Genomic DNA, 27,806 nt, shown 5'->3' on the forward strand with positions numbered 1-27,806 from the left:
CTCCCCCCAGCCCTGTTTCCCAGAAGCTATCTACCTCAGGGAAAACAGAGCAGAAGTGCAGGGAGATGATTTAAACTCCAACTGGTTAAACTCCAGTTGTAAGTAAAGTTGACTTTAGGGAAAAATCACACTCCCCCCATCCCTGAATTTAGACAGTTGCCAAAAGGTTAACAATGGACCTCATAGTAGAATTAAGACAAAATGGCTTTGCTATTTAATTCCAAAGCCACTTCATCCAGGACTCTGTCTGCTTAACGCTCGCTGGGAGCAGAGACCCATCTGCTCCTCTAACCCGCATAACACACAGCTATGCAACAGCCCAGTGGGACAAGCAGTCTGTGGAATCAGCACTGCTTGCTAGCCTGCATGACTTTGGGCAAGGTTCTTAGTCCCTTTGTGCTTGTTTCTTCTGTGGAATGGGGTTAAAATGATGCCTTTGTTATAGTGTTGATGTGGGTCACTTTTATTATTCTAAGATGTTTATTACAAGCCTGGCATCTACATAAAATGGACACCATATAATGACTATTGACTAATCCTATCCCCATCCAGTTAACCCAAGATTAAGAAGCTAGCCTGAAGACATCCAGCAAATGAAGAAAGAGCTAGGAGCCCAACTCTCCTGAGGCCCAGGTTTCTGGATGCTCTGTCCTTCAAAGGCTAAGTGATGCCATTCCAGAAACTCCCTGAATTGTACTGACACATCATTAGTTCAACAAATACTTATTGAAGGTCTACTGTATACCAGGCTGGGGATACAGTAGTAAAGGCAGCCAAGGTCACTGCATTAGGATCTTACATTATTAGTTGGGTAAACCAGCAAAAAATAAAACAAATTTTAAATATACTTTTAGTGCTGTGAAGTAAATGGATAGCATTATCATAAATAGGTACAACATGGACCCTTGTTTTTATATCGCAAACATGCTGACAGCATCTGTCTAGGGCAAATGTGAGAAAAGCTCAGGTTTTGTTATCTGGCAGACTTGGGTTTGACTTGGTGTGATGAGTCAAACTTTCTGCCCCCCTCCCTTGGCAGTAAATGGGACTAGTGACTGTTAAGAGTGTTGTGAGAATTAAGATATAATTAAACATATAAAATCTTCTCAATGTTTAGTATTTTTCACTTCAGACTGGAAGACTTGTTGAGGCCAGGTGGAAATGCAACCTTGTTCTTTTGTGTTGGGAAGTGGGTATACAGGAATGGAGTGTTACCTGCAGAACTGCTGAAAAGGAAAAATTTTTGGTGGGGGCAGCAGACCCTCCCTGCCATTTGATAACTAATTGATATCCTTTCCTTTAAATACACCTTTAATGGAGAAATGTTCTTGGTCGATTGCCATTGCTCAGGATTTAATGCAGTCTGATAAAAATTGCAAGTTACCCTCCATAACCCAGTAATCTCCAAAATTGGGCACAGAAATAAAATATTATAACTTCTATTTATATTTTCATAATCATTTTAATATCTATTTGTGTCTTATGATTACACAATATATGAGCACAGGAGAGTACAGGCAGATAATTTATAGACACGTGGGTATGCATGATCAAAATTTCTTACTGACAGGGTGTGCATTCAGAAAAGGTGAAAGGCCACATGGAGGCTAAGGCAGGAGAATTAAGGTCAGCCCTCATTTTATTTGCCCAACATAATCTAAGAAAGTGTGCCTTTCCATAAGGTAGCCTGCAGGCACCACTCTGGTAGTAAGCAGCAGGGTGAAGGAAAGGACCCAGTTTCTTAAATCCCAAGTTAGTGTTTTCTCTACAAGTTTTTTGGGGTAAAGGTGGAAGTAGAAATTAAATACGCACTGCAAACTAAGTAAAAAGCCAACCTTTGGATGAGCCATTAAACAGCCCAATCAGTAGCTTGAAAAATATGCACAACAGAGGACAATCTCCAGCAGCTTCAGAATTACTGTCTGAACAGGAAACCTCCATGTAGTACTTTTGCACTACCTCATTTGTAGGAAATGTTACACTATATAGAGTCCATTTTTAAGACATGTGTCCTTCCTCTCCCCGACTCACACACACACATCACCACCACATGCTCCAGCTTCTTTCAAATCATTCATTTCACCTCCAAGGAGGTGACACCATTTGGAACCAAAAATGAAGCGGCAAAATGTTGAAAATAAAAATAAAGCGGACTTTATTTAGAAGATAAAGGTGGTGGTATCAGTTTTGGTTAATAAAGTTGGGCTCAAGTGTTTTAACAGGTCTTTAACGCCATCACAGACTGGCATGCCAAGAGCATTCTGAATGCCAATTACAGACTGAAGTTGTTTCGAAAACCAAGATGCTATCAAAAGCTGATGGAGTTTGGATTTCTCTTAAAGTCAGACTAACACACTTCTCAAATATAAGAGTGACTAGATTACTTGGTTCTGAAAGTGAAAACACTACACTGAGCCATTCCCCTCCCTTTCTCCACAAGTCCCTAAGGCAACATTACAGTTGCCTCTTGACAGCCAACATTTCAACATTTCAACAGAGGGGAGCTGAAAAAATGAAAAGCAAAATTAATAAACTGATATAGGCAGCTGCCACTTGTGGCAAACCAAAGCCTAGTCCGATGCCCATTTTCTTCACATTTGCACTGACATCTTCCTAAACAGACGGTAACTACATTCTTGAAGTAATGTGCCAAGACTAGGGTGGGGAAGGCCCAGAGAGAGTGGACAGAATGCATTTTGCATCCAGTTGCCTTAGATGGTATAATCAATTAAGGACAAATACCCAGACTATGGAAAACCCACAAGCCAAAGGTAACTAGAAAAGAGGATTAAATGCATAACCAGTGCAGAATTACTGTGAGGCACCAAGACCACAAACCAACCAGCCTATTTCCCTCCTCTCCATCACTGGATGGATCTGGGAGAAAGCATTAATAACAGCACTTGTCAACTGCTTCCCTGGAACAAAACACACGGAAGGTTTTGTTTTCATTATGGTTCTTGGTGTACTTTATTCCCCTGCTGTCTAGCTAAGCAGCCCACACAGGACAGAAATGGGTAGCACTGAGGAATGATCAGATTTTTTCTCCCTAACATTCCTGCCATATCCCTAAGCCCTGATCAACCCCTATCTACCAGGAATGGTTAGTGTATCATCCTCTCCTTCAAGGAACTAAAATTTAAACAAGGCATTAGGCGGCCAGGTCTCTTCTTAGTAGGGCTTAAGAGCTGGTGCAAACTCTTCATTCACAATGGAGCGTCTTTTCAAACACCTGGATATTTTTTGTACACTGGTTCATAGATCGGCACTTGACTTTGAACCTGGCACCAAAAGGCACAATATCTGATACCCTGTACAAGAGCTATTAGAGATGCTGCCATGTGGATGGGCAAAAACTGAGCCAATCCCACTTATGAATGGAGGGCTTGGACAGGGAGGGGAAAATGGCAGAGAGAAAAACATAAGCCCATATTTTTTGCCAGAATGGAAATGAAAGTGGGAATTTAAGGTCTTATTTTTTAATCCTCAAAATACCAGGAAGCATTTTAAAAGCTTCCTTGTTGTTTCTGAAAGCAGCATGTTCAAAATGCCAGCAAAAACTCCTAGTAACTGCAAAACCAAGAGGATCAAAGCTTACCGACATCCCTCCTTATTGCTGAGATTCTAAAACCCAAATTCAGGGTGCCCTGTTCCCTTGTAAAAGGGAAAATAATTAAGTCTGATTTATGGTTATCATAGCACATCACACTTTTAAAAAAATATTAAAGAGTGTGACCAGGGGAATGTTTGATACCATTTTATTACTCTTCAACTTCAGTGGAAAAATATAACCTTTTTCAAGTGCCACTTTCATCACAAGAGTTCTAGTCTATATATATATATATGTGTGTGTGTGTACATATATATATACTTTTATATATATATATAGTTTTTTGTTTTGTTGGTTAGTTGGTTTTGAAGTGCAGCAAGAGACCAATACCGCAATGTAGTCAATCAAATAAAAGAGAACAGAAGGCCAAGCAGTTTCCAAATGGTTATTTTATCAGATTGTTTGAACATTAAATTTATCCTTGTTTGCAATCCAAAATAGTTACCTGAAGTTTGCTCTGTGCGTGTGTATGTTTACTTTTACTGTATATTTGTTTTCTAAACTCTTTGGCACAATTTTCTGGGGGTGTTCAGACTACCACGATACATGTCAGAAGAGAACTTTTGTGCTGCCAATTCTAAGCATGTAAATTTTGATTTGGGTTGTGGCTTTCTTTTGTTTTTGAAGCCTGTGTTCTTTATTTGTAACAATTGTATTTTTATTTTTTCTATATCCTCTAACTCCAGAGTTTTCTTTTTCTCCCCCCTCCCCCCACTTCTACATTCACAGTTGAACCATATTATTAGGAAAGGCGCCTTGATGAAAAGATCAGGATGGGAGCTCTGAACATTCGTCAGTGTTTTCCCTAGAAGGTAATTAAAAAAAAAAAACACCTAAAGAACGTCTTTCCTTTTTTTTTTTTTTTTTTTTACATCTCTTGTGCTGCATCAGTAGACAGAACTTCAGTTAGTTTTATGAAATGCAATGTCTAACCCCTTTTTTTTCTGGGAAAAAGAAACTGCAATGACTTGAAGTTGAGAATGTGGATACCGCCTCACTCACACACACTCATTCTCAGACTGTAAAGAATCCCTCACCCTCCTTTCAGCCGGCACGCATACAGTACCGTGTGGCAAAGGTACACCAAAGGTGGGCTTGAGACCCAGGCTCCATCTTTCGTATCAGTAGCAAAGGCCAGGCTGCCTTTTACAACAAAGCACCACAGCTGAACCCAGTCCCTCCTCCTCTCCCAAACTAGTCATTCCACTCGACACTGGCCAAAAGACAGAAAAGCTAGTCCTAAGCCTCTCCTGGGAAGAGATAACTTTCTTTTTTTAAGTAAGTAAATCCATCATTTTTCTCTTTTCCAAGATGGCCGACGTTATGGTTTTCTACGAAGTCAGTGCTTACTTAGCTCACTAACAGCGCTGCTGTTGGCGGCTGCGGCTGCTGCTGTGGCAGGATTTTCAATGTGGTGTGTTTTCAAGCCTCACTCACTCATCCTCTCATTCCCAAACATTCAGCATCCGTGCACACTCCTCACTTCCGGGTTTTTCAAAAGATTGGAGATTTCCAGTGGGGGTCTCAGGTTATCATCCCAATGGTAACAGATCTAAAAACAGATGGAAAAAAAGTCAATCTCTGAGATCACATAGAGTCGGTAGGGCCAAACATCTCTCTGATTCCTACAATTAAGTGCTCATACACCTGAACTGAATTTGTCAACTTTTCAAAGACTGATTATTTTTCTTCTCTTCCTCTGTGCCATCTAACTGCTCTCATTAGCACCTACATCAGAGGGTGGAAGAGGAAGTAAAAAGATAAAACTCAAAAATAGCCGATTTTACTGAGATCAGTGAAGTAAGATAATTGCAAGGAAAATTAAACTATATTTCTAAGCAGGGGTCAGAAAACTCTGACTTTGGATATCTTCTGTTGAGCTAAACAATGTCTGAAAGCATTGCAGTCAAGAAAGAAAAGGGCATTGAATAGGGAATACAAGTGGAAAAGAAAATTATGGGAAAATGCCTTTATTGATGACCTTATTAGGGGCCAAATAATGTGGAGACTTTAGTGAATTCTAGTTATAGAATTTCGGTTCTTCATCACCATGAAAAAACAAATATTTGGTTTAAGGAAAGACTGAAGATGCCTGACCCTTCCACTAGTAAAGGGCTTAGGAACAAAGGCCTGGCTCAGAAGCACTTATATGGAAACAAGTACAAAAAAAAAAAAAAAGCCAAAGAAAAATAGCCCCAGTCAAAGCAATCTAAATAAAATGCTCCTCCTCCCTAAGAAAGCAGAAGAGGAAAGTGGAGATAAGCTCTTACCAAGCTTGATTCTTCAGTTTCCTCAGTTCTTTTGTTGCCCAGGTAGCAAGGGTTTTTGCTTTGTTAGTCTTCGATCTCCGTCCTTCAGTTAACAGTTCATGGATCATTGGCCTAGCTTCTACTAATTTCAGTACATCCTTTCCAAATGCTGTACACAAGTCCCTGTGAAAAATAACACACCTAAAAACGAGCTCCTGGCCTGATGCCAAAATCATGTATTGAGCCCTCCAAACCAGTGCTAAGCTAGCTATAGGTTTCTCAGTATCACCTTTTAAAACTGGAAGAAATTTAAGAAATAAGTCTAACACTTGCCTTTAAGAGATGAAAAAAAAGAGGTCTAATGAAGCAGAATGACTTACCCAAGTCATTCCACAGCTAATCCATGGTAAGATCAGAGCTATAACCCTAGTCTTTGAGCTCAAGACCAATGTTCTTTTTTCAGAAGATGCCACAAAACCTATCAGTAGAGGAGGCTCAACAGGCAATCTGTTGGCCAACATGAGAATATGGGATGGACACAGATGTGATGCTGCTTCTACACCTCTGAGATCTTACTTCATAAATACTTTAGTGGGAAAAAATTAGAAATCTGGAGGGTCTGGAATGAGGCTAAAGTCTTCAATGAATTATTTGTGAAACATAAAAACAGAACACCATGGATTCTATTAAAGAAAGAAATCTCAATACTAAATAAGCAAGCAATTATCATCCCGATTACTCTCAAAACTCTTTACTACACGTTTTCACTTTCCATGAGAAGTTCTCTTCAGCTATTGGAAGCATGATATAACCTACCCTATCAGTCCAGCAGCACAAGCTACTACTCCGTCTGTATGATCCTCATCTCCAGCAATGTGGTCAATGAAAGACAGAATAAATTCTACTCTGGGTTGTACCAGCATTACATCCGCTATAAAAGAAAGAGAAGATCTGATGAACTTGTCCCACATCTGGCAGGACTACACCCCCTTTCAAAATTTCCAAATTGTCTACTCCCATCAGGCAGGTGTCAGACTGGAGAACGAACTGGACACAGCTAAATCAAATTATTCTTCCTCAGATTAAGATATCATTCCTCAAGTCTGACAGAAGAGACAGATCATCCTCGTCTCATAAGCAGATATAACATAGAAGGAAAACGGGACCTTTCCTCTGAGGCCATGATCTTAAAAGGGTGAAGTACAAATATTCTCCCAATCAACAAAGAAACAACAGATAGAGGAAATCCGATCCCCCAATCCTTGTGTTCAGTTGCATGAGGTGGGGGAGGGGTTCAACAACTGTCACTCATGGTTGGTGCACATGCAATCAGCACCAATAGCCCTGCTGTATGTGTCCCACCCCTGCAATGCTAAAGAAATGTTAGACAAAGCAGCAGGTGGAAGGGGGAGCAGAGATAATAAAAGTCTATATTCCTCCCCCAAAGTTACTCTCTTCATTAGGGCACTGTTCCTCCTCCTCCCTTTCCTTTAAGCAATATAGTTTACAAGTAAGTTACAGAATGAAAGCGCCCATTTGGCTAAGTGCACGCTGAACTAAGCCAGTTGGGATTTATACTCAACGGTGTACGTTCTCCTGGTCTCCCTTCAATCCCTGGACGATTCCAGTATAGGCTTCCAAGCAGCCTTCCCTTAGCTCATTCAGATAATCCACCATGTCATAGTCTGACTGTAAGAAATAAAGAACAGAATCTATCATACTGATAGCCTTTAGCTGTATGTTTGTCACAAGTCCTGCTTCTTCAATCAGGGCTGGACTGAAAGATAGCTTTAAGCTTACCTTGTCCACTTGGGCTTGGGAAGCCTGCTGAAGAGTATTCAATACAACCTCTAGGTATTTTTTAAACTCTCCACCAATAGCAAGGGCGATATCACCAAACACTGACAGAATCTGTGGCTTCACAGACCTGTGGACATTCTCATTCTGACAAGGAAATATACAGGAAAAGAAATTAACAAAAGTCAAAATCTGGGCTAAAGACTCTATTTTTTTTTTATATAAGCAACTACTAATATGCTAAGTATAGACCTTAAGGACATACACAAAAATTAACAGTGGTTACCTCTGGGTTGGGGGATTATATATTTACTTTTCCTTTGCATTTTACTGGTTTTACTCCCCAAGTTCCATGCGTTAAGCATGCATTCCTTTAACTGCATAATCTTACTTTAGAATTGTCTTGTGAAAACAAACAATTCTCTTCATAAGCCCACAGCCAACATTCTGGGAACTTAAAGCTCCCTGTCATAGATCTTGAGGTTTAACTATCTTTCCAACCAGTGATTTCTTCAAATACTGGCAAACTGGATTGTGTGTGTGGATACTCACCCCCAAATTCTCCAGTAGGAGCTGCATCACCTCATCACAGAAAGGTAAGATGTTGGATTGCAGGGCACGGCATAAGTCCCCCACTAAGCCCACAGCTGCCAAACAAACCTGAAAAGAATCAAGGAAATAATATCTCAAACAGAAAAGGCTGCCTGCAGGGGTAAGGCATTATTTTTACCTAGCTACTTGTCCTTTTTCGCTTGAACCTGGAGTCAAAGGGGGAAAAAACCCTCTCTGAGATTTATTTTAACACTATGGCAGGAAGAGAACTAGGACTATCAGAAATATCGTTAAGAAAGGACAAAAAAGACAATACCCTCTAGAAATGGTGGTGTCTTTTAAAAAACAAACAAACTGTTCCTAGGGTGCTACTCTGCACTGATACATCTAATATCTTTTTTTCTTACTACTTCTAGTTCAGAAACTCAAGGCAACAAATAAAATAGCTCAACACTTGGGACAATATACAGGAAAGAACTACCTGGGCTACAGGAAACTGACCTTGTACCACAATAACTATCAGGTATAAATGAGAATATAAATGTATTAGTTGACCCTTGAATGATGTGAGAGTTGGGGTACCAATACCTGTAGTCAAAAATCCACGTATAACTTTCACAACACTTGAGCCCACAACAATGGCAATAGGAGATGGCTATGAAATTATTACAGTAGTGCTGTGTATATTCCAGTTAATTTCTTGCAGTTGTGAATTAAATACTCCATCTTTACATTTGTTTACATTTCTCTTGAATGTGAATGATGCCATGTATAGTCTGTATGCATTAAGTTTTGAAATACTTAACTTTTTATAATAGATCTGTGTATATTTTATGGTAGTAAATGATAAAATAGGCTAGTATCTACATATATTTTATGCATTCACGACATATTTAACATTCTCTTAATTTTTTTCAATATATTTCTAGGCTAGGCTGTGTTTAATCTGCAAGCTTTTTCAAATCCAAAAAAATTTTCTAATGTATTTATTGAAAAAAATCTGCATAAGTGAACCCGCATAGTTTAAACCCACATTGTTCAAGGGTCAACTGCATTTTGAAATGCACAGCCTACCTGGTACTCAGCATAATTTTTCAATCCAATGCCCAGGAAGGGTTTAAAGGCCTCCATGTACTTTAAAAATTCACCACCCAACACTGTAAAGAAACAAACCATTACTACCACAGGATATCCTCACAGAAATGAGAAAAAAATAACCATTCTGGCTCTCTCAAAATGTATTCAATCCACTTAACAGGTTGGGTAGATTATGAGTTAATTATTAACTCTACCATGAAGACATTAAAGGCTGCCTTGGACAAGCCTAATTTATAACTGTTGGAAGAGCCTAACTTTTACGTCCTGGAGATAATGCCACATGTCGAGTGGGATTTCACTCTGGCTCAAAAAACCAAGTGGTATGGCTCTCAAGGAAAGTCAAGATTAAACTGAATTGGTTGAGCTAGCAATACTGCCTCTTGTCTACCTCTTCATCTGATTATAACATGTATTCTTTGGAAGCTAGCTCTAAAACAGGGTCCCTAGGCAATTCCATCAAAGACTGACTTAAGCCAGTCAGGAAAAACAGATGGGGTTTCATATCCAAATCAGCCAATCCAGAAGCCAAAATGAATTGCTGTGCCCTGTCAGGGTGGTCACAGGTTGCCATACCAGTTGGACATACGCTCTTTATGCTACAAGTAAGTCCGGTCTTCAAGGGAGTGGTCCACAGATAATGGCCCCAGTAATATACAGGCCACCTTACAGGCCACCCATGAAGAAGTATTCCAGGTTTCTGAAGTGCTCTTTAATGACCCTTCGAAGAGTCTTAAGTCAGACATGGCTTCTCCAAAGCAATTTTGCATAGTCAGACATTTAACAACCAGAAAATCAACTAATTCCTAGAACTCACTCAATATTTCATTCCGTCCTATACCAGGCACCATAATGTGTGAACTGGAGTCCAATGCATTAAAACCCAAACAGGAGGTACCAAAGTGCCAGGAAAGAAAACAGAAACCTTTGCTTCCTCCATCCTTGGTAGGAGCCAAATGTCAATAAAGCAGGTAGACTTTCAGGGAAAAAAGAAACCTGGATAAATATGAGGTGGATAACAGTTTTCCCCAATAAGATTGCCAAACTGAGTTGCAAACTGGCTCCCCATTTACTTTAAGGAGTGGCAAGGCAGTTACACACAAATTTACACTTACATTCAATCCGACTTTGAACTGACTTGTGCCCCAGTACTTAAGAAAACAGGACTATGCTTTCTACAGTCAAAATTTCTTCATGGCCATTAAAACTCTTACGTTCTAAAGACATACCCTGGCCAATTTCAGCTCACTGACCTTCCACCAGTGTGCTAACTGCCATTAGGGCATCCTCTTGAACTCCTCCAGACCCAGCTGTGCTTTGGAACATCCTTAACAGGGAGGCCATGACAACATCCGATATCTGCAAAGCATCTTGATGCTGCACTTTCCGGAGAACATTCTGTGAATTGTACAAGAGTTCAGGATCTGTTGATTCCAAATCCTCCAATAAGAACAATGTACCTTTGTTTTTTTGATCAATTAAGTCCTTTGAAATTTTTAGAAAAGCCAAACATACTTTTTATGTTCAAAAGTTTTGACAGTGTAAATCATCTGCAATAAAGCACACATTTTAATATTTCTTCTATTTCCCAATTCAGAACAAACACGAGACGATCTTCCATGGTGCATAAACCCATATCCTCTGCATTTCATTGATGCCTGACAAACCTGTCAGCAGCCTCCATACTCCAGCCTTATTATTTCACTTCAAAGGACATGTCATATAAGAGTTCTTACTCAAACAAAAAACAAACCCTTCCTATATCCTAACTCATTTACAGATGGTCAAGAAATAGTCTTGATAAAATGAAGCCAACCTGACTTTTCCTAATTCAATATTTCTCAAACTTTCCTCCTTACCCTTTGTTTTTCAACTGGTGTTATTGCATCATTCCTCTATTTGTCTGATGAATAAGGAAACACACCTAACAGTCACGCTTGAAAAAAATAAGTTTGGAGTAAGAAAGAAGAGGGAATTCATAGGTAAGATGACCTGTTACCATCACTCAACACTAAAATCTAATACTAACTCAAGCATTAGACAAGTTCCAGAGTTTTCCTGTTCTCTGAAGGGAATACATCCTCAGTCACTGCATGTCTCCAATTATGAGTGGAGTGACATTTTAATTATCTCAGCCTCTCAGAAAGTCTACTGTGAACACTAGATACTATAATAAAGTTTCCAACAGCAACTGTTATTTCAAAAGATGGTAGAAACTCAAGCCTGTATTTTTAGCCGAGTGAACTACAGCTGGGAACCATATTTAAGTGGGCTACGCTTGGACAACCCAATGAAAACCAAAGACTAAAAGTTGCCAAAACAGTTGAATAGCTAGGAAGACCACCACAACCCGAGCAGTTTCCTTCCCTACACTGTGCAAAAGGCAAATTTCATCTTTATAGTCAGAGAACAAGGGAAAATGAAAAATTACTCTCCCAATCAAACACAGACCAAGGCTTTTTCAGAAAAGCTTCTGATCAGCATCATCTATGTCATTTCAGATTTCTGTGTATACATGAATTTGCCATCTTGGGATAGGATTCTCTTCCCTGGAGTTATTAAGTGACATGGCATCAATCATACCTGAAGAGTTGCGCAGAGTAAAGACTGAAGGTCATTGAACTGGATTCTATCCGATGTGCTCTGGATATGTGACTACGAAGAAAAAATCATCGTGTTCTAAATAAACATCTTCTAAAAGGGCTCTAATCTTTACTGATGCTAATGTAGGAAAATAAATAAAAAACTATGTATATGGCGTAACACATGTATGGGTAAGTTGATAAGCAATGTAAACTTTAAGTCACAACATTTTTTGCATAAGCCTCATATCTTTCTGAGAAAATATAATACTTAAAACACCAAAAATAGAGAAGAGCCTTGAAAATAGAGCTATGTGTTAGAAGTACTGCATCTTTCCCATCAACAGCCAGGAACGCCCTAAATCTCACCTCCATCTGAAGCACTTGCTGAAGTCTTTCCATGATGACTAGAGTAGTTTTCTGAACTGCAGGGTAACAATCCTTGGCACTGTTCTTCACAATTTCCATCAGAGATTCGTATGCAGAACTCCTCAGGTTGTTCTGGTGTCCGTCAGGTCTGTAAGGAACACATAGCAAACATCTTAAAGTCTCAAATGAGAAAGGGCAGAGAAGTTATTATAATGTAGACACTGTCTCACCAAAAGTAAAGACCCAGAAACTGATATGGTTACAGACCTCATTTGAGTTTGGCAACACAAATAACCAAGAATTAAAATTTCAACCTTTGAGCCAATGGCTATGTTTATTATGGTCTCCAGACTTGGTTAAACTTTAGAATGGCCTTTTTGGAAATGGGCTAAAATTATAGGGAAAAAATTAAATTAAAATGATGACAACTGAAGAGGCTGCCGAAAGAGCTAAGGAAAAGATACTTGTTTGCTTCATCTATCTGTACAAGATGCCTTAATATATACTCTTAAGTGGAAATGAACTACGTAAGCCTGAAAGAATTTACACCCAGCCCTCTTCCTTAATGGTTTCTTTTGAGCATGGCTTTAGGTATAGCTCGCACAAAACCAAAATAATTCAAGGTTGTCTCCAATTTTTAACCCCTTAAAACTACATTTCAACGCTCATTTACAAAACTGATTTAATGCCAAGTTCTTTATCCAATAGAATAAATGGCAGTTAATAATCTCATGTGGCAACTAAATTCATAACAAGAGCTACTATTTCTTATACCATAATAAAATACTCATATAACTATAGAAATTGCAAAATGAAGGGACCTCTCTCGATCAATTTCTCTAAGTACAGAGGTGAGACTATTTTCTGACTTTAATTCTAAGCTGAAAAATTCTAGTTTACATTTCTCTTATTTAAACAAATAATCTACTATAGGAATCTTCTAATTCTTATTGAAATATTTCTATGATTAGGTTAGACAGCTCCCACACAGATGACAGAAGACACCATCCATTTCTGTGTACTATCAGTTACCTGTCTGTGGTCTCCAGGAGCTTCTGAACTATGAGTTCAAAAGATGATGACAAGCAATAGGTAGCTGGTTCTTCCTGATCATCAGCTACATCTGCAGCTTCATAAGCAGCTTCAGCCAGACTAGAGAAAGCCTTAAACCCAGACAGAGTTAATATTAGCCCTGAAAAGAACCCCACCCTAGGATTACCTCATTTTTCCTTAAGATACCTTGGGCAGTTCCTTTCCAACAGATCTAAGAATAAATCGATGCTAGTGAATCCTCAACTTTTTCTGTCAAGGTCATCAAGAAAACCCAACATTTTATAGGTATCTTTAAAATTAAATGACTATTTATATTTTGTTTGTCCTGTCCACAACTCTCCAAGCAGCAGAGTTCTTTCGCCTATCATAAACGCCTGCCACTTCACTTCTCTTAATAATCACAGAACGGTTTTTAGCCCCATTTCTTCCTTATTTGAACTTCCTCCTCCACACCCCCAAACGTCCCTAATGAACCACATTCAACCTATACTGACTCAGCATTTAGTCCGCCTACCTTCCTTCCCTCTTGCCCCCTTCTCGACAATGGTACTTTTTGTGGCCAGCAGCTTTCTACCTTAATGAAAATGTCTTATCCCCAAGCAACTGAAAAAAGAAAACTCAGTCCAGACAGTTTTCCCACTGGGTTAGCATGACTGTTCTAAATGGTTCAGGAACCAGTCACCGTGAGTCAACAGATCCCACTGGCTCATGCAGTTGACATCTCCCCCACATTTTAATTGAAGAAATTAGAAGGGAGATGCTATTCAGAAAAAGCCTTCTAGTGAGGCAGACCCATTTCTCTCCCACACCTCCTACTTCCTTGCCAACGGCTCAGCCAAGATCCTTATCTAACCAGGAAGAAAATTCCTTACCCAGCACACATTTGAAGCCACTCTGGGTTCAGCACTGAGGCCCTCTATCAGACACTGCAGCAGGGGAGTCAAGTAGACATCATTGATGGCAGCTTCAGGGAGCAATTCACAAATTCTGCCCACAGTCCATGCAGTTGTATCTCGAACAACTACACTGGGGTCTTTCATTAATTCTATTAGGGTGGGCATAGCCTGAAAATACAACAGTTATGAGCAAAGCAAAACAAAGATTAAAACTCATGTTAACTAACAACTTAGAAGGGGAAATTCTGGTGGTTAGGTTTTAACTCAAAGCATCAAGATGGTTTTGTCAAAAGTGAAAAAGTCTTCCTCTCTTCACCAAATGCTAGTATATAGTTTTATAAAAGTTCGGTATAAAAGCTTTCAGCAAGCAGTCTTTACTGAATTACTTAGGTAGAGATTTCAAGATGCAGCTGTGATGGCATTTGGCTATATCCTGAAAGGTTGAGTTCTCTATGTACTAAACGCGATTGATTACAATGGACTTGTGTCGTTTTTAATAGCAAAATAAGTACAAAAGTCCTATAATTTTTTATTATATGTCATTTTCCCCAAGGGACAGAATAATCACATCATTATAAGGAAATGTTTATGATACAGCACTAATTGAAAAAAACAAGTTATAAGACTATTTGCACACTAAGAACTCCATCCTGTTGCACATACATGCACACAGAAAAGGCTGCAAGGATAAATACCAAGAGCAGAGTATTATCCCTCAGCAACAGATTATAGGCAACTTTCTTTTTTGCCTTTTCTGCATTTTTTTTTAAAAAAGTCACGACTTCTGTAATAGAAAAAAGCTAATTTTACCCTTCATTGGCAGCAATTAGCTATCTAGAAATCACCTTTGTGGATGACGTCTTACAGCTTTGTTTTTAAAATAAAGTCACACTTTCAAGCAAAAAGTTTAAGCAAACGATATCTCACTTTCTATCCCAAAACTCCCTCAGCTTCACCTGTATAACTAGTGGTTTGAGTTGGTTGGGCTCTGGTCCTTCCAAAATACAGCCAAAAGCCATCACTGCAGCATCCCGGTACCGCCAATCAGGGTTCTTGATGTGTTCTTTAATGAAAGGGAGGACATGTGGGACAATGTCATCTTCACAGCAGGTGGCCAGAAGCATGAGGCACACCCCTGCTGCTTTGCAAGGGTTCCAATCATCATCATCATCATTTTCATCCTGGAGAAAGAATGTGGCACTAGTTAAGTTTTTGTTCAAATATATCACTTTAACTCAAGAGATACTCTGACTATTCCTAAATGTCATTAAAACTTAAGCTTTGGGGACAGAAAGAAAATATGAAACTCTATATTTTAATCACTTCCACAAAGATTCATCACAGTACAAACTTTGTTAAACAAGATGCAGATAGAGGGAAAAGCCCACTCAGTACTAAACAATGAGATAAACAAATTTTTGAACTTCTGTAACGAGAATTACTTAGTATATGGACCTTTGTTCTGCCTTGTATTCTATATGTCCAAGATCATCCTTGTTGCATGTAACATGAGATGTGTTAATAATTGCTGTATTTCAATAAAAAGTTAAACAAGCAAACAGAAGAACCCAAACAGAGATCCCCTAAAATTAGAATTGAAGGTACATCTTCCTTATTGTGGCCATTCGCACACACAGTATTTAAGGCAGGATGCCTATGCAGTTTCAGATAATTACATACCTAAAGAATGATTTGTTCTCGAATGAGAAAAGCACAACCAAAAATATACAAAAGCAAAGATACTAAGGTCAAAATGTAAACAACTGTAAAACTGAAAGACGAAACAAAAATTTCAGGGAACACCAACTCCATTTCAAACCAATACATCTCTACTTATATTTTGAGACTGCTATATTGAAAGAGTCATGCACTTTCCCAAAAACAAATTTATATTCTTATGTACGAAGACATTTTGCAGTGCTCAAAGTTACAGCACTGCTGTCTCAGACTACTATCAGCTCTTTAGTAATATTTCACATGCACCAGAAGAGATGAGGTAACACAAAGAATTTTTCTAAACACCACATGGGGGGAAATTATACTGAATAAATTCAAAAGGAACCATGGCAATCAAGATACACTTCTTATAAAAGAATTTCTGTATTTATTCATTAGACTCATGTCTTCATGAAGTCTTGTTACTTTTGTCCTGAATCTTACTAAATAATGTTAATTAATAATCATGAAGGATCAGATGTTTCTTTCATGGGTTGGAGTCCTTCATTAGGATCTGAATAACTCTTATCCAACCTCAACAGTATTTTAAAAGTATATACATATATACACACATATGTGTACGTACGTACGTACACACACACACACACACACACACACACACACACACACTCCCCCGCCCCCCATGAAAATATCCCAGATAGTAGGAGACATTTGAGTGGCCTAAAACCAGCATCTCTCTTCCCAATTTTTCTTTATTGCAACTTTTATAGCATGTCTCTATTGCCAGTTTAAACAATGTAGCACTCAGGAAATAGGAGCATTGTGTGTGGCTCATTCCCTATCAAGACTGAAATATTCAGATCCAGTTCTCCACAAACAACTAAGAGACTAGAGCATCTTACAGATCCAGCTCAGCTGTTTCTGAGTCATCTATAACAGAACATTAACTAGTTGAAGACTTATTGAGTTCCTTCATGGAAACTGTTCCACAGCAAACCAATCCTTAATAAGATTTCATAGCTTACCTGGCTAGATTTGGAAGGTAACTCACCTGTTTAGTTAGTGTCTGTGTGAGGATTGGAACCAGGTACTGTAGTGCTCCCTTGGCATAAAACTTGCTGGTGTGCTCAGGGGGCCGTCCTTGTTCTGCTGCCTGAGGACAAACATAAAGCAAATTCTGGAAAGCCGCAAACAAGCTATGATACCAAAGGCATACAATGAGAGATGCCCAGGGGTCTGGTTCAAAAATACATGGAGCAAATGGTAACATTCGCTGTGATCTTTGAAGGTGCTCATTTTTTGGTCTACTTCAAGCAGATTCTTTTAGGCCTTAAAAGACCAAGGCAACCTTAAGAATTACGTTCCTTTCTCACGAGCTCAATTCATATTAACAAGCTGTTACCTAAGTGACTTTTAGATAGAGAGATGTACTAAGTTTACATAAGAATACCAAAAATAAGATTTTTTTTTTAAGAGTACATAAAGACAAGGTTGGAAGCAAAGCTTGAATTCAAAGATTGTCAAGTGTATAACTAACCCCTTTCTTCATATCTAATTCCTTCACCAGAGTTAGTAAACTATCAATTACACACCCCATGCCTGCATTAGGACTTCCAAAAGGAAATAATTCAGCACCAGATGTCACCTTGTTGAACTTGCTGAACTGTGACTGCCTGCTGCCCCCTTGTGTTCACAGTACTAATATCAATACTTACAATGAATCATGCCTGACTGATTAGGAAAAACAGAAGATGTCACATTGGGGCTTTGGCTAGCAGAAAAGTTCCAATCTCTACAAATGGAGATACTCTCTAGTTCCAGTCAGAATAAAGCTTTCCCAGAGAATAACAACACCACAAAGAATGTATATGTCCCAAAGCCCAGTTAAATAAACACAAACCGACTCTCTCCCAGGCTCACCTCTGAAGCCTCAATGGCCAAGTCCATTTCCTCATCACAGACATTGGACCAGAATTCTATCCCTTGTAGGGCCACTTCATCAATGTCACTTTTCATTGCTTCGATTGTGATCTTAAGAGAAGAAAACATGACACCCCATGCCCCAAATAAGTGGTGGTTCAAGTTAGACCCCTCCTCTAACCACGGACATTCAATTTCAAAAAATGTACATTTATAAAAGGCAGAAAGAGGAATCTGATTTTTAAAATACACTCTTTTTACCATCACAGAGAGAGCACATGTTTTCTTGGCACACTACTGATCAGCTTAAACATAACATGGGGACTCAAGGAATTTCTTTGATTTTGTAATATTAACTAAAAAATTACAGAACTGACAAAAACAACTAAGACTGATAGGCTTTGCAATTAGCTACACGCTCAAATACATAAAACAGAAATACTTACTGCAAAAAGAGCAGGACCCATATATGTCTCCATGTACTGATAATATAAGGACATTATCTTCACCAGATTCTGTAAGGCAGCCACTCGTACCTTTTACAAAGAAGAGTAAATGGTTTACCATTCAGCTGAATAACAAGGCAACCTGACAAAGATAAGTAACTATTTCATCCAAATGCAGCAATAACCTAAAGGATCAAGCAAGGTACCTTTGAGTAATGTTATCATTCCCCGTAAAATCAATCTCTAACCTCAATTTTTTCACTATCCCTATTTTTCTTTTCCTTCTCTCTCTCTTTTATTTTAAAGGTGCCCGTGGAAGCCATGGCAAGACAAAACTTACTAATGTCACTCCAGATTAGATGTTACTGCCACCTACTTCAAAAATCAAGGTTTAGGGTATAGCGTTAGTGAAGCTGTTTCAATGGAAACAAAAAAACAATCACTTGAATAACCTATGGCAATTAAACAGCAAGGCTGATCTAAAACCCTTCGTCCTTTAAACCCTTTGTAAGAGGATGGCAACTTCCATTATGTTAACTTTCCGAGTCCCTGTTCTTCCCTCTTCTCCAACATGTTAAAAAAAAATTATTAGTCACACCATATTTCTAAAGTCACCAGATTCCCAACATTTCAAACTACTATGCTGAGGATGGCATTTTCTGAGAAAAATGAATGCAGATTTTTCAATGATCTCATACTTACCCTTGTGTCTGGACACTGTGTGGCTTCACAGACCACCTGCATAATAAAGTGCCTTTCGGACTGCAGAAACAAGAGAATTAGTAGAGTATAAACCATATAAATGAAGATTGTTAAACTATCCCTTCAAGAAAACTTCTTACCCACATAACTCTGGACCAATCAAGCAGCTTTTTCCTTCACATACTAATGGCACTATGAAAGCTATAAAGACTTTGCCCCCAGTGTCTACTATATGACCTGCCCTCAAAGGAGGTCTCTAATCTTTTAATCCTCAAAATGACCTTAACTAACATGACTTCATGGAGGAAGTAGATAGGAAAATGTAGGGCATAGGGTTTAAATCAGGATGGTTAACAAACAAAACTCACTTACATTAGAAAAATCTGTTTGTTATTTAAAATTTAAGAGAATTAAAAATATCTGCTTTATTTCAGAGACAAAACTGGTTTCCAGGGAGGTGGCAAATACATATCAAATACGGTTAAGATACGGGAGAACAGAATAATGAACTTTATTTGCTACTGTCCTAAGTCTTCCAAAACCTAAAAGGAAAAACTCTATTTTCTAAGTAATTAGAATTGCAGTTCCCTTTGGCTTCTTAAACCTCCCTACTTTGTCTAGTATAAGGCCAAGAAATGGCAAAAGCCCAGCTAAAGTGTCAACGAACACAAAAATACTTTCAGATCATATAATTCAGTAATTCCACTTCTGGGTATATATCCAAAAGAATTGAAACCAGGGTCTCGAAGATATATTTGTACATCAATGTTCACATAGCAGCATTATTCATAATGAATGGTGAGATGAAGTAACCCAAATGTCCACTGGCAGATAAATGGATAAAAAAAATGTGGCATATACATACAATGAATTATTATTAATCTGCCTTAAAAAGAAAATTCTGGCACATGCTACAACATGCATGAAATAAGCCAATCACAAGAAGACAAATACTGTATGATTCCACTGTTCATAACAAAAACAGAAAGTAATCATAGAAACAGAAAGCATAAAGTTGTCAGCAATTGGGAAGGGGAAATGGAGATTTGTTTAATGGATATAGTTTCAGTTTTGCAAGATGAAAAAGGCTGGCTGCAAAACAATGTGAATATACTTAAAAATGACATCTGCACTTAAAAATGGTTAAGATGATAAATTTTGTTACTGTATATTTTCACACAACTAAAAATAAGTAATGGGGAAATATTTTCAGGCAAAATAAACTTTATTCATATATTAATTTTCAAAAGCACCTTCCTCAGGAGGTATATGAAAATAGCTCAATTTCTATAATTAAAAAAAAAAAAAGTTGATTTAACTTTCATTCTTCACCCCCTAAATCTACACCTTTTTGTCAAAAGGCACTTACCTCTTTGTCAAAGTTTGCTTTGGTGAACTCCAGTGAGTTCAGGAGTGCATTAGTAGCTGCTAGCTTCACATTATTACTAGGCTCTTCTTTCCTCATCCCCTGGATTATGGCAGTCAGAATCTCATTGGATTTATCCTGTAGCTGCTCTGGGTCCTGAAATGAGCAGAGAAGTGCAGTGAATATAAAAATGAACTCATGACTAATCAGCAGTCCTTTTAAGTGTAAAATCCACTTGAGTGAGGATCATGACTTTCTCTGATCTTTTTCTACACGTTTCCATTTAGGGACAAACCACCTGCAAAATATCCCAGGGTCCAGTAGTCCAAAATTGAACTGAAACAAGTTAAATACGTCAATTCATCTTCGCTTCTTAGCATAATGACTCTGAGCATGAGATAATAATGGCTTTTTTTTTCCTTCTGTACAAATGGAGATGGCAGTCTAGTGTTTTTTCCAGGCCATCTGTACCAACTTAAGTAAAGTTTTGGAACATCGGAGAGCCAAGGATCAACACCTGGGCAAAATATCTAAGGAGTCTAAGTCCAGATCAAGTGCTATGGATTTCTTTGCTTCAAGTCTGTATATCAAAACAGACACCAAGAGTGGTAACCTCCGCAGCAGCAATAGTCCTAGGAGGGCTGCATTAACATACTGTATTGTGGCTAAACCAACTACAGCAAGAGCTGGCAAACTGTTCCTATGAAATAGTCAATGAAAATGTAACAGCATCCATATTACACCAAGGACTCCGAGAAAGGGATCAATTCAGAGAATTGATCAAAGATAGAGAATATCCTTAAAAGTCTAGAATCTATGTCTCTCCAAACATATGGATATCCATTTTGTTTGTGGTCCTGAAGTCTCTTAATTTTAGGGCATGATTAGCAACATGAGAGGATAAGTTAACCATCCAAATATAGAAGTCTAAACTAAAATAAAGCAGTCCTACTTTCAATATACTCTGTAGTAGCTTGGTGTTCTTTATGATATGGTAAAGATAATTCTAATATGCACATCACAACTAGATGGAAATCACAGTTATATGTTATATAACGTCACATGGCACTTACTATATCTTGGCAAATGTAACCAATAGCTTCCAATGTTGACTCTTTCATGTGCTCCGTGCTGTTGGGGTTTGTGACATTGGCCACCAGCTGAGGAATGAGTTCTGGCCACTGATTCACTGGGATCTCTGCACAAGCAATACCAGCCACACACTGCGAGGCAGAACTAGGCCGGTAAGTTTCTGTGCCCAAAGTCTGCAAAACCTATGTATGCACATACAAAAAACAAGATGAAAGATATCAATTTCTAGTACTATGTGAACACATTTTGCCTACCACAATACCTCTTATATCCATCTCTGAATTTTCTATAACACAGAAAAGTATAAAAAGGCATATATATTATATATCAGCTGTCAAAACAAAAAGCCAGCGTCAATATTGACAGTAAAATAATCGACACTATCTCAGACCCCAAGAACAAAATCAACCTTCCTCTACTTCCAAATGGAATTCTTCAAAGCCAGACACTTCACTTCAACTTTCAACGTACAGTGGGAAGGTAGCAGTTAGAAGGGAAGTAACATTAAAAATCTGAGGAAACAACAAAATTTACCTTCCAGGCTCCTTGGTGGTATAATGCAAGGATACACACAGCCTTGTTTTGTGGATAGAAAAGTGTGGGATTTTAGAATGAGGCCACCTCTGGGGCATTCAAGTGAGTCTGATTCACAGAATAGATCACTGTCTAACCTCATTCAAGGAAAAGATCTTCCCACTCATGAAACGTGGAACAAACTTTCTTCCTCTGGTCATTGACAATTTAGCACTCTGGATGACTTTCATAGGAAGGCCTTGGTCAAATAACATCACTAGATGCAGATACAAAGTAACTGATGTTACCAATACATAAGAACTAAACCCTATTTAATTTTCCATCTAAAAGGATTTGTTCTGTTTGCCCAAGAATCAAAGAACTGTTCTCTCCACCATCAACAGATACCAAGTACTAGTCAGATATGCCAATTAAAACGAGATCCACTTGTCATTAAACATGTCTTGTTTGAAATGGTAATCATACAAGCATTTACATAAAGGGTAAAGGCACAGGTACAGATAAAAGAGGAAGCCACAATGGACCCAGGGTTAATCATTACCATGATCTGCTAATTCAGTCAATGAACTCACTAAGAATTACCAGTCCATTCAAAAGGCAAACAGTTAACTGTTCCTGGCATGAACACAGGACAAAGAATAGCTGCCAGATATTCAGGCCAGCTCTGCTGACTGGGCCAGGTCACTTAGTATACTGCTTTGTAGCTAATAATAATGAACTCCCCATCTTTCTCCCTTATAAAGAATATCATCATCCCTGTCTGCCCCCACTCCTAACAGCTCTATCCAATAACAAACAGTTCTGATTAATTCTAAATGAAAATTTTGCTCTCCAGGGATACCAGAGTTGGAATGGACTTTAGCAAAACTGTATTTCAAAAGCCTAAAAGGTGTGGGTGAAGATGAACTGTTCAGAATGGCAGGAGCTGAACAGGTATTAACCTAAGTCTGACTAAGAGGTCCAGTCCAGGATGCCTTTACTTGCACTGCACCATCTCCTAAGATATATGTGGAGAGTACTGAATCCCATCTACCTTTTTTCCCTTTAAATTGCTTTTAAAGACCCTTAATTAACATTGAGGTGATTTAGAAGCTACCAATGTCTAACTCCTGAGTACTAGAAAGTTACTTTTCTAAAACTAGGAGTGATTCTAATGATAATACTCAATGATCTGAAATAAATAAGAAACTAGCTATCGACTGTGTCCAAGACTCAGATTTCAAAAAAGAAATAACCACCAGTACTGGGAAAATATTAATTACCAGATGTGCTAATAAGAAAGGGAAAATGGCCAAGATAACTGCTAATTTTTGCTTCATGCACAAGAACTCAACAATGCCTATATAAATTCTTATTTAAATTTTAGAAAAATTTTGACGTTAAGAGTGATGTGCCAGAGGAGAAAGTCAGTTACAATTCCAATCATGTCATCTCATTTTGGACACTACAGTATAAGCATCAAGATTTGCAGTGATTAATGAAATAAACTTCATTGATATCAAACTACTAAAGGGAGGATTAAAATGCTACTACATAAGCAAACTCAATGAGGATAGAAACAGTTCTATGTATTCCAAAGAAGATTCAAGATAAGTTGCCTTCGTAACCTAGTTCCCTGTAATGAGTACTTCCACACAGAACTGGAGAAGAGGTACATAACTAGAAAAAGAAGTTACTGCCTAAAGGGGCACTGACTTACCCAATGCTGACACCTAAAAACAGGAAATAGTAAATATGTATATAACTATGACCTGCACAAGCACACATGGAATCCCCCATTGGTTTCCCCTCAAATACCAAGGACCAATGATGTCTGCACAGATACTTGACTTTTCCCCTCTTTGTGCCTTATCCATTAAGACAGGCTGTTAAAGAACTTCCTTAAAGAAAAAGCAATGCACATTGGTCCATACATTTTGAATCTTTTGTCACAGCTATTTATGGATTTCTAATTCAACAAAAAGGCACAAGAACTCCTTGATGCAGAGCAACAAGGGACATTCAATTGTCCACAAAATTATCAGCTCATTCTAAATGCCTTAATCAAAAGCCTGATGTTTACAAAGAAAGTTTTTCATAATTTACTAAGCAGATGAAAGTACCATTACTGTCAACCTTGTTTCACAAATCCTTGGGCTTGAAAGGCCCAAGAGATCATTTAATTCCCCTTCTGACTCCACATAAGGCCATGCCTAAAACACCGAACAATGAGAATTATCTACAACAGAAGTTCAGCAAGAGCTGGGAATGCTGGCTGACTGTGGGAGAATCACTTGAGAAGACAGTTTTAAAAATACCCCTGAGCCTCACATTCCAAATAAGAATTTCTGGAAGGAGTTTGGAAATACGTATTATTAACAAATTCTGTAAATGATTTTGATAACTCAAGTTTGGAAACCATCAATTTGTATGCTACTCCCAATTCTTCAGAGATTCTACAAATTCTGGCCTCTAATTAAAAGTTTCCCAAACTGCTGCAATCTACTTCAGTTATCTGAAAATAATTCCAATCCATTAATGGGAACGGAGAAGCTGAACTGAGAAAGATTTAAACCATATACAACTTTAATCTCCAAGTGAAGTTTAGGTCCCAGAAACCTATTATACCATCAATTCTATCCCATACAAATGACAAGAGCTAGGCTATATATCCAAAAAGAGAGGAAAGTTACTTACATAATTCTTGACTTCCCGTCGAGCATTAGCATCAATAGCAAGCCACCTCTGCTGATATTGTGCCTTGATATCTGGATCTTTAGATGTCAAAGAGTTCTTGATTTGTAGACCAGCTGCAACTCTGGCAACCTGACTGTTTCCTGGATTTGCTAGCACTCTGGACAGTTCCACAAGGAAAGTGGGCTGTTAAGAAAAGATGCCTTGGTGAATGAAATTATCTCTCGGGAATTTTGCCAATTGAGGATAGTTTATGCATCGCCAAAACAAAATGGGGAAAACTTCAATTTTTTAGGACATATCATAACATCTCATCTACTTTTAAGACTCCTATAAAAGTGTTAGTACATTAAGGAAGTCATCAATTTACTCATGGAGCCTCAGCATTTAACAAAGAGTTACTTATTTTCCTATCGATACCATTCTTAGTGCTAAAATCTTCACATTGGAACTCCCAGAATTAAAGCAAATTTGACAATCTGGTAGAGTACTTTTCTATGTACCTAGAAGAGTGCCTGGTACTCAATAAATATTTGCTGATGAATGAATAGAACAGAGTAAAAAGCTAAAAGTTTTTCTAAATTAAAAAAACCTTAGTCCAAAAGGAATGACACTCAGGGTGGCTTTTGATCTCAGGGAGGTAGGTAATATTGTATTAAAGGGAAATACCTATAAACCTAAAATACAGACTTAGGAGGCTGGCCCTATTTTAGTTGTGAATGTTCAGCAAGAGGTGAACAATGAAAGCAGATTCATAAGGAAAAAAGCTGATAAATGTTTAGAAATAGGGGAAAACTCACAGCCAACAGTTAACACACTAAAGGTTCCTATACATTTTGGACTTGAGCTGTCCACTAAATATAATGGGTTTCTAAAAAACATACTCAATCTTTTGTAATGCAGATCTCTAAAACTACTCCCTTTGTTAAAAAAATTTAACATACTCTTCTACTCTGAAAAAAGCTGTGAGAAAGCTTTTCTTTTCCTGAAGTTAATAGGAAAAACCAAAAGCATAAAATTTATCATTAACAAGTTCTGCGATCACAGAAGATAATTCTTAAATTTTATTAATTATGTACCACTAAATATTATTAGTAATAAGATAAAGCTTCTTGCAAATTAGCAAAAGGAGAAAGAAACAGGACTATAACCCAAATGGAATTATCATTCTATAATAGTGGAAAAAAATCTTTCTATGGAAAGTTAAAGATAAAAAAGGTTACTACTAAAACCTAGCACACAAAGGGGAAAAAAAATCAAAGGCAATTTGTATAAAATAGGCCTCCTCACTTTCCTTTTTTGCTTACATTATTTGCTTGTCTAACACAAAGGAACACATTTGGTTACAGTGTTATTTAGACTTATTACCTATTACCTTTAAAAGATGTCAAGTATCATCCACCCTTCCCTCTGCTCCCCATCCCCCCAACAGGAGAGGGGCACCAAAGAGAAACACTGATGGCACAAAGGCTGTTTTAATCAGTCCAGCCCACGTTTTTATGCAGAACACCACAGTGGACTTATCTTCATTTTTTTCTGTACCCCTTAAATTTGAAAATATGAAAAACGAGGAACTGTCTCTGTGCCTTAACATAGAAACAATTCCGATCTCAAGGATGAGCCTCAGCTTGTTGTATGGGTACAGATCAAGTCTCTACTCATCGAAGTGAAATAAAAGAAACACCCGAGAGAGGAATAATCAGGCAGGAAAGGGAGAAATACTGCCGGAATGGGTCAAGAGGCATTCAGGTGCCAGGCCTGGCCATGAGCACAGACCAAGGGAGATAGGAAAGGGTAGAGCTCTGAAAAATAGGTGGAGAGAATCACAGGGGCCACGGGACAGGAAGAAGTCTGCCCCGGTCAGAACAGGGCGGGCAGCTGGGCTCGGAGCTTCCACATGGCCCCTAGGCCCGGCTCCCCCACCCCCACCCTTGCTGAACACGCAGCGCCGCGCAACCTAACTTCCTTTCCCTCCCTCTTTCTCCCTCCCGCTGCACCGCCGCCCTCAGGCCGCGCGACGATTGGGCAGCAGTCACCCCGGCGCGCCGCGTCATTGGCCAGCTGCCGGGGCCCGGGGCGGGACACACCCACCGGCTTCCCGATGGCGGGGTTAGGTTGGACCGGGTGGGGGGAAGGGGACGGGATGGGGCGGGGTGGGTTCCCGAGGCCTGGGCCTCCGGGAGGGCGGGAAGGCCCGCACGCAGGGGATGGGGAGACGGCGGGATGGGGGTCAGCGGGATGGCACGCACCAGGTTCTCCACGGCCGCACGCTCCAGGAACTTCTGCGCCGCTTCCAGTTCCAGCCGATCTGGGGGGAAGGAAAGTGGGAAAGGGGACAGGGTCAGAGGGGCCAGGGCTTCCCTTCCCCCAACCCAATCACCTCAGCCCGACCCCCGGCCCCTGCGTCCTACCGGGAGACACGGTCTTCTCAAGGATGGTGATCAGCTCCATGGCGGAGGTGGCGGCACTGACTCCTCCTAAGACGACGGCCGGCCTCTCGGGCGGCGGCTCTAACTGGGGATGGGGGTTGGGGGTCGGGTGGGAAGGGAGGGTGGGGTGGGGGGCGGGGGTCACCACCAGCCCATTCACCGGTTCCCTCTTGGTAGTTGCTCCGGCTCCCCTTCCTTCCTCCTTTCCTCCTTCCTCCCTCCCAATTTGTTGCTGGCGGCGGTGGCAGCTGCTCCTCTGGCGGCGGGGGAGGGACCCCGGGGGCCGCTCAGAGCGCGGCTTGTGTTCGGGTGGCGGAGGGAGAAAGAAGGAAGGGAGGCGGTAAGTGAACGGCGGCTCGCTGGGAGGGAGAGAGAGGGAGGGAGGAAGGCGGAGGGATATTCGGGCCGGACCTCTCCGCGGCGGCACCGCGCTTCACGTCGATTGGCTGCCGCCGTGGCCACGCGGAATCCCCAATTGGCCAGGCGGTCAGTGTTGAAGGGCCGCCCTGCGCCCATTCGCCCGCTGGTTTCAAGGCCCGGGTTGGCTGGGCGGGCAGCGGAATGGGGCGCACGAATTGGCCGAGAGGAGTGAGATTGGGGTGGGGCAGGGAAGAACTGGCTACTGATTGGATTGGCCTGGTTAAGGCCTTGAGCTCAGACCGGCTGAACGCTGAGAGGAGAGTGGACCGAAGACAAGACTCCGGCCCTGCGTGATTGGCTGGGTTACTAAACGTTGATAGGATACGGCGCCCGGGAGAATTGGG

The 27,806-nt window shown here is 39.7% G+C and overlaps 1 protein-coding gene across 1 annotated transcript; it reads right to left on the bottom strand.

Annotated features, from left to right (window-relative positions):
• Positions 1-2,138: 2,138 nt before the first annotated feature.
• On the bottom strand, positions 2,139-27,489 carry KPNB1 (karyopherin subunit beta 1). Its single transcript, XM_011382704.2, has 22 exons — positions 27,025-27,489; positions 26,863-26,921; positions 24,617-24,799; positions 21,388-21,588; positions 20,318-20,470; positions 18,949-19,008; positions 18,247-18,336; positions 17,801-17,911; positions 16,932-17,033; positions 15,160-15,384; positions 14,180-14,371; positions 13,287-13,417; positions 12,255-12,402; positions 11,887-11,958; positions 10,557-10,701; positions 9,283-9,365; positions 8,209-8,316; positions 7,660-7,803; positions 7,443-7,548; positions 6,676-6,790; positions 5,881-6,042; positions 2,139-5,162 (listed from the first exon to the last, which is right to left on the bottom strand). Coding segments are annotated over exons 1-22 (2,631 nt in total). The 5' UTR covers positions 27,065-27,489; the 3' UTR covers positions 2,139-5,161.
• Between the last annotated feature and the right edge of the window lie 317 nt (positions 27,490-27,806).

This window comes from Pteropus vampyrus, unplaced genomic scaffold (genome assembly GCF_000151845.1).
Source record: "Pteropus vampyrus isolate Shadow unplaced genomic scaffold, Pvam_2.0 Scaffold486, whole genome shotgun sequence".
NCBI classification, from domain to species: domain Eukaryota; kingdom Metazoa; phylum Chordata; class Mammalia; order Chiroptera; family Pteropodidae; genus Pteropus; species Pteropus vampyrus.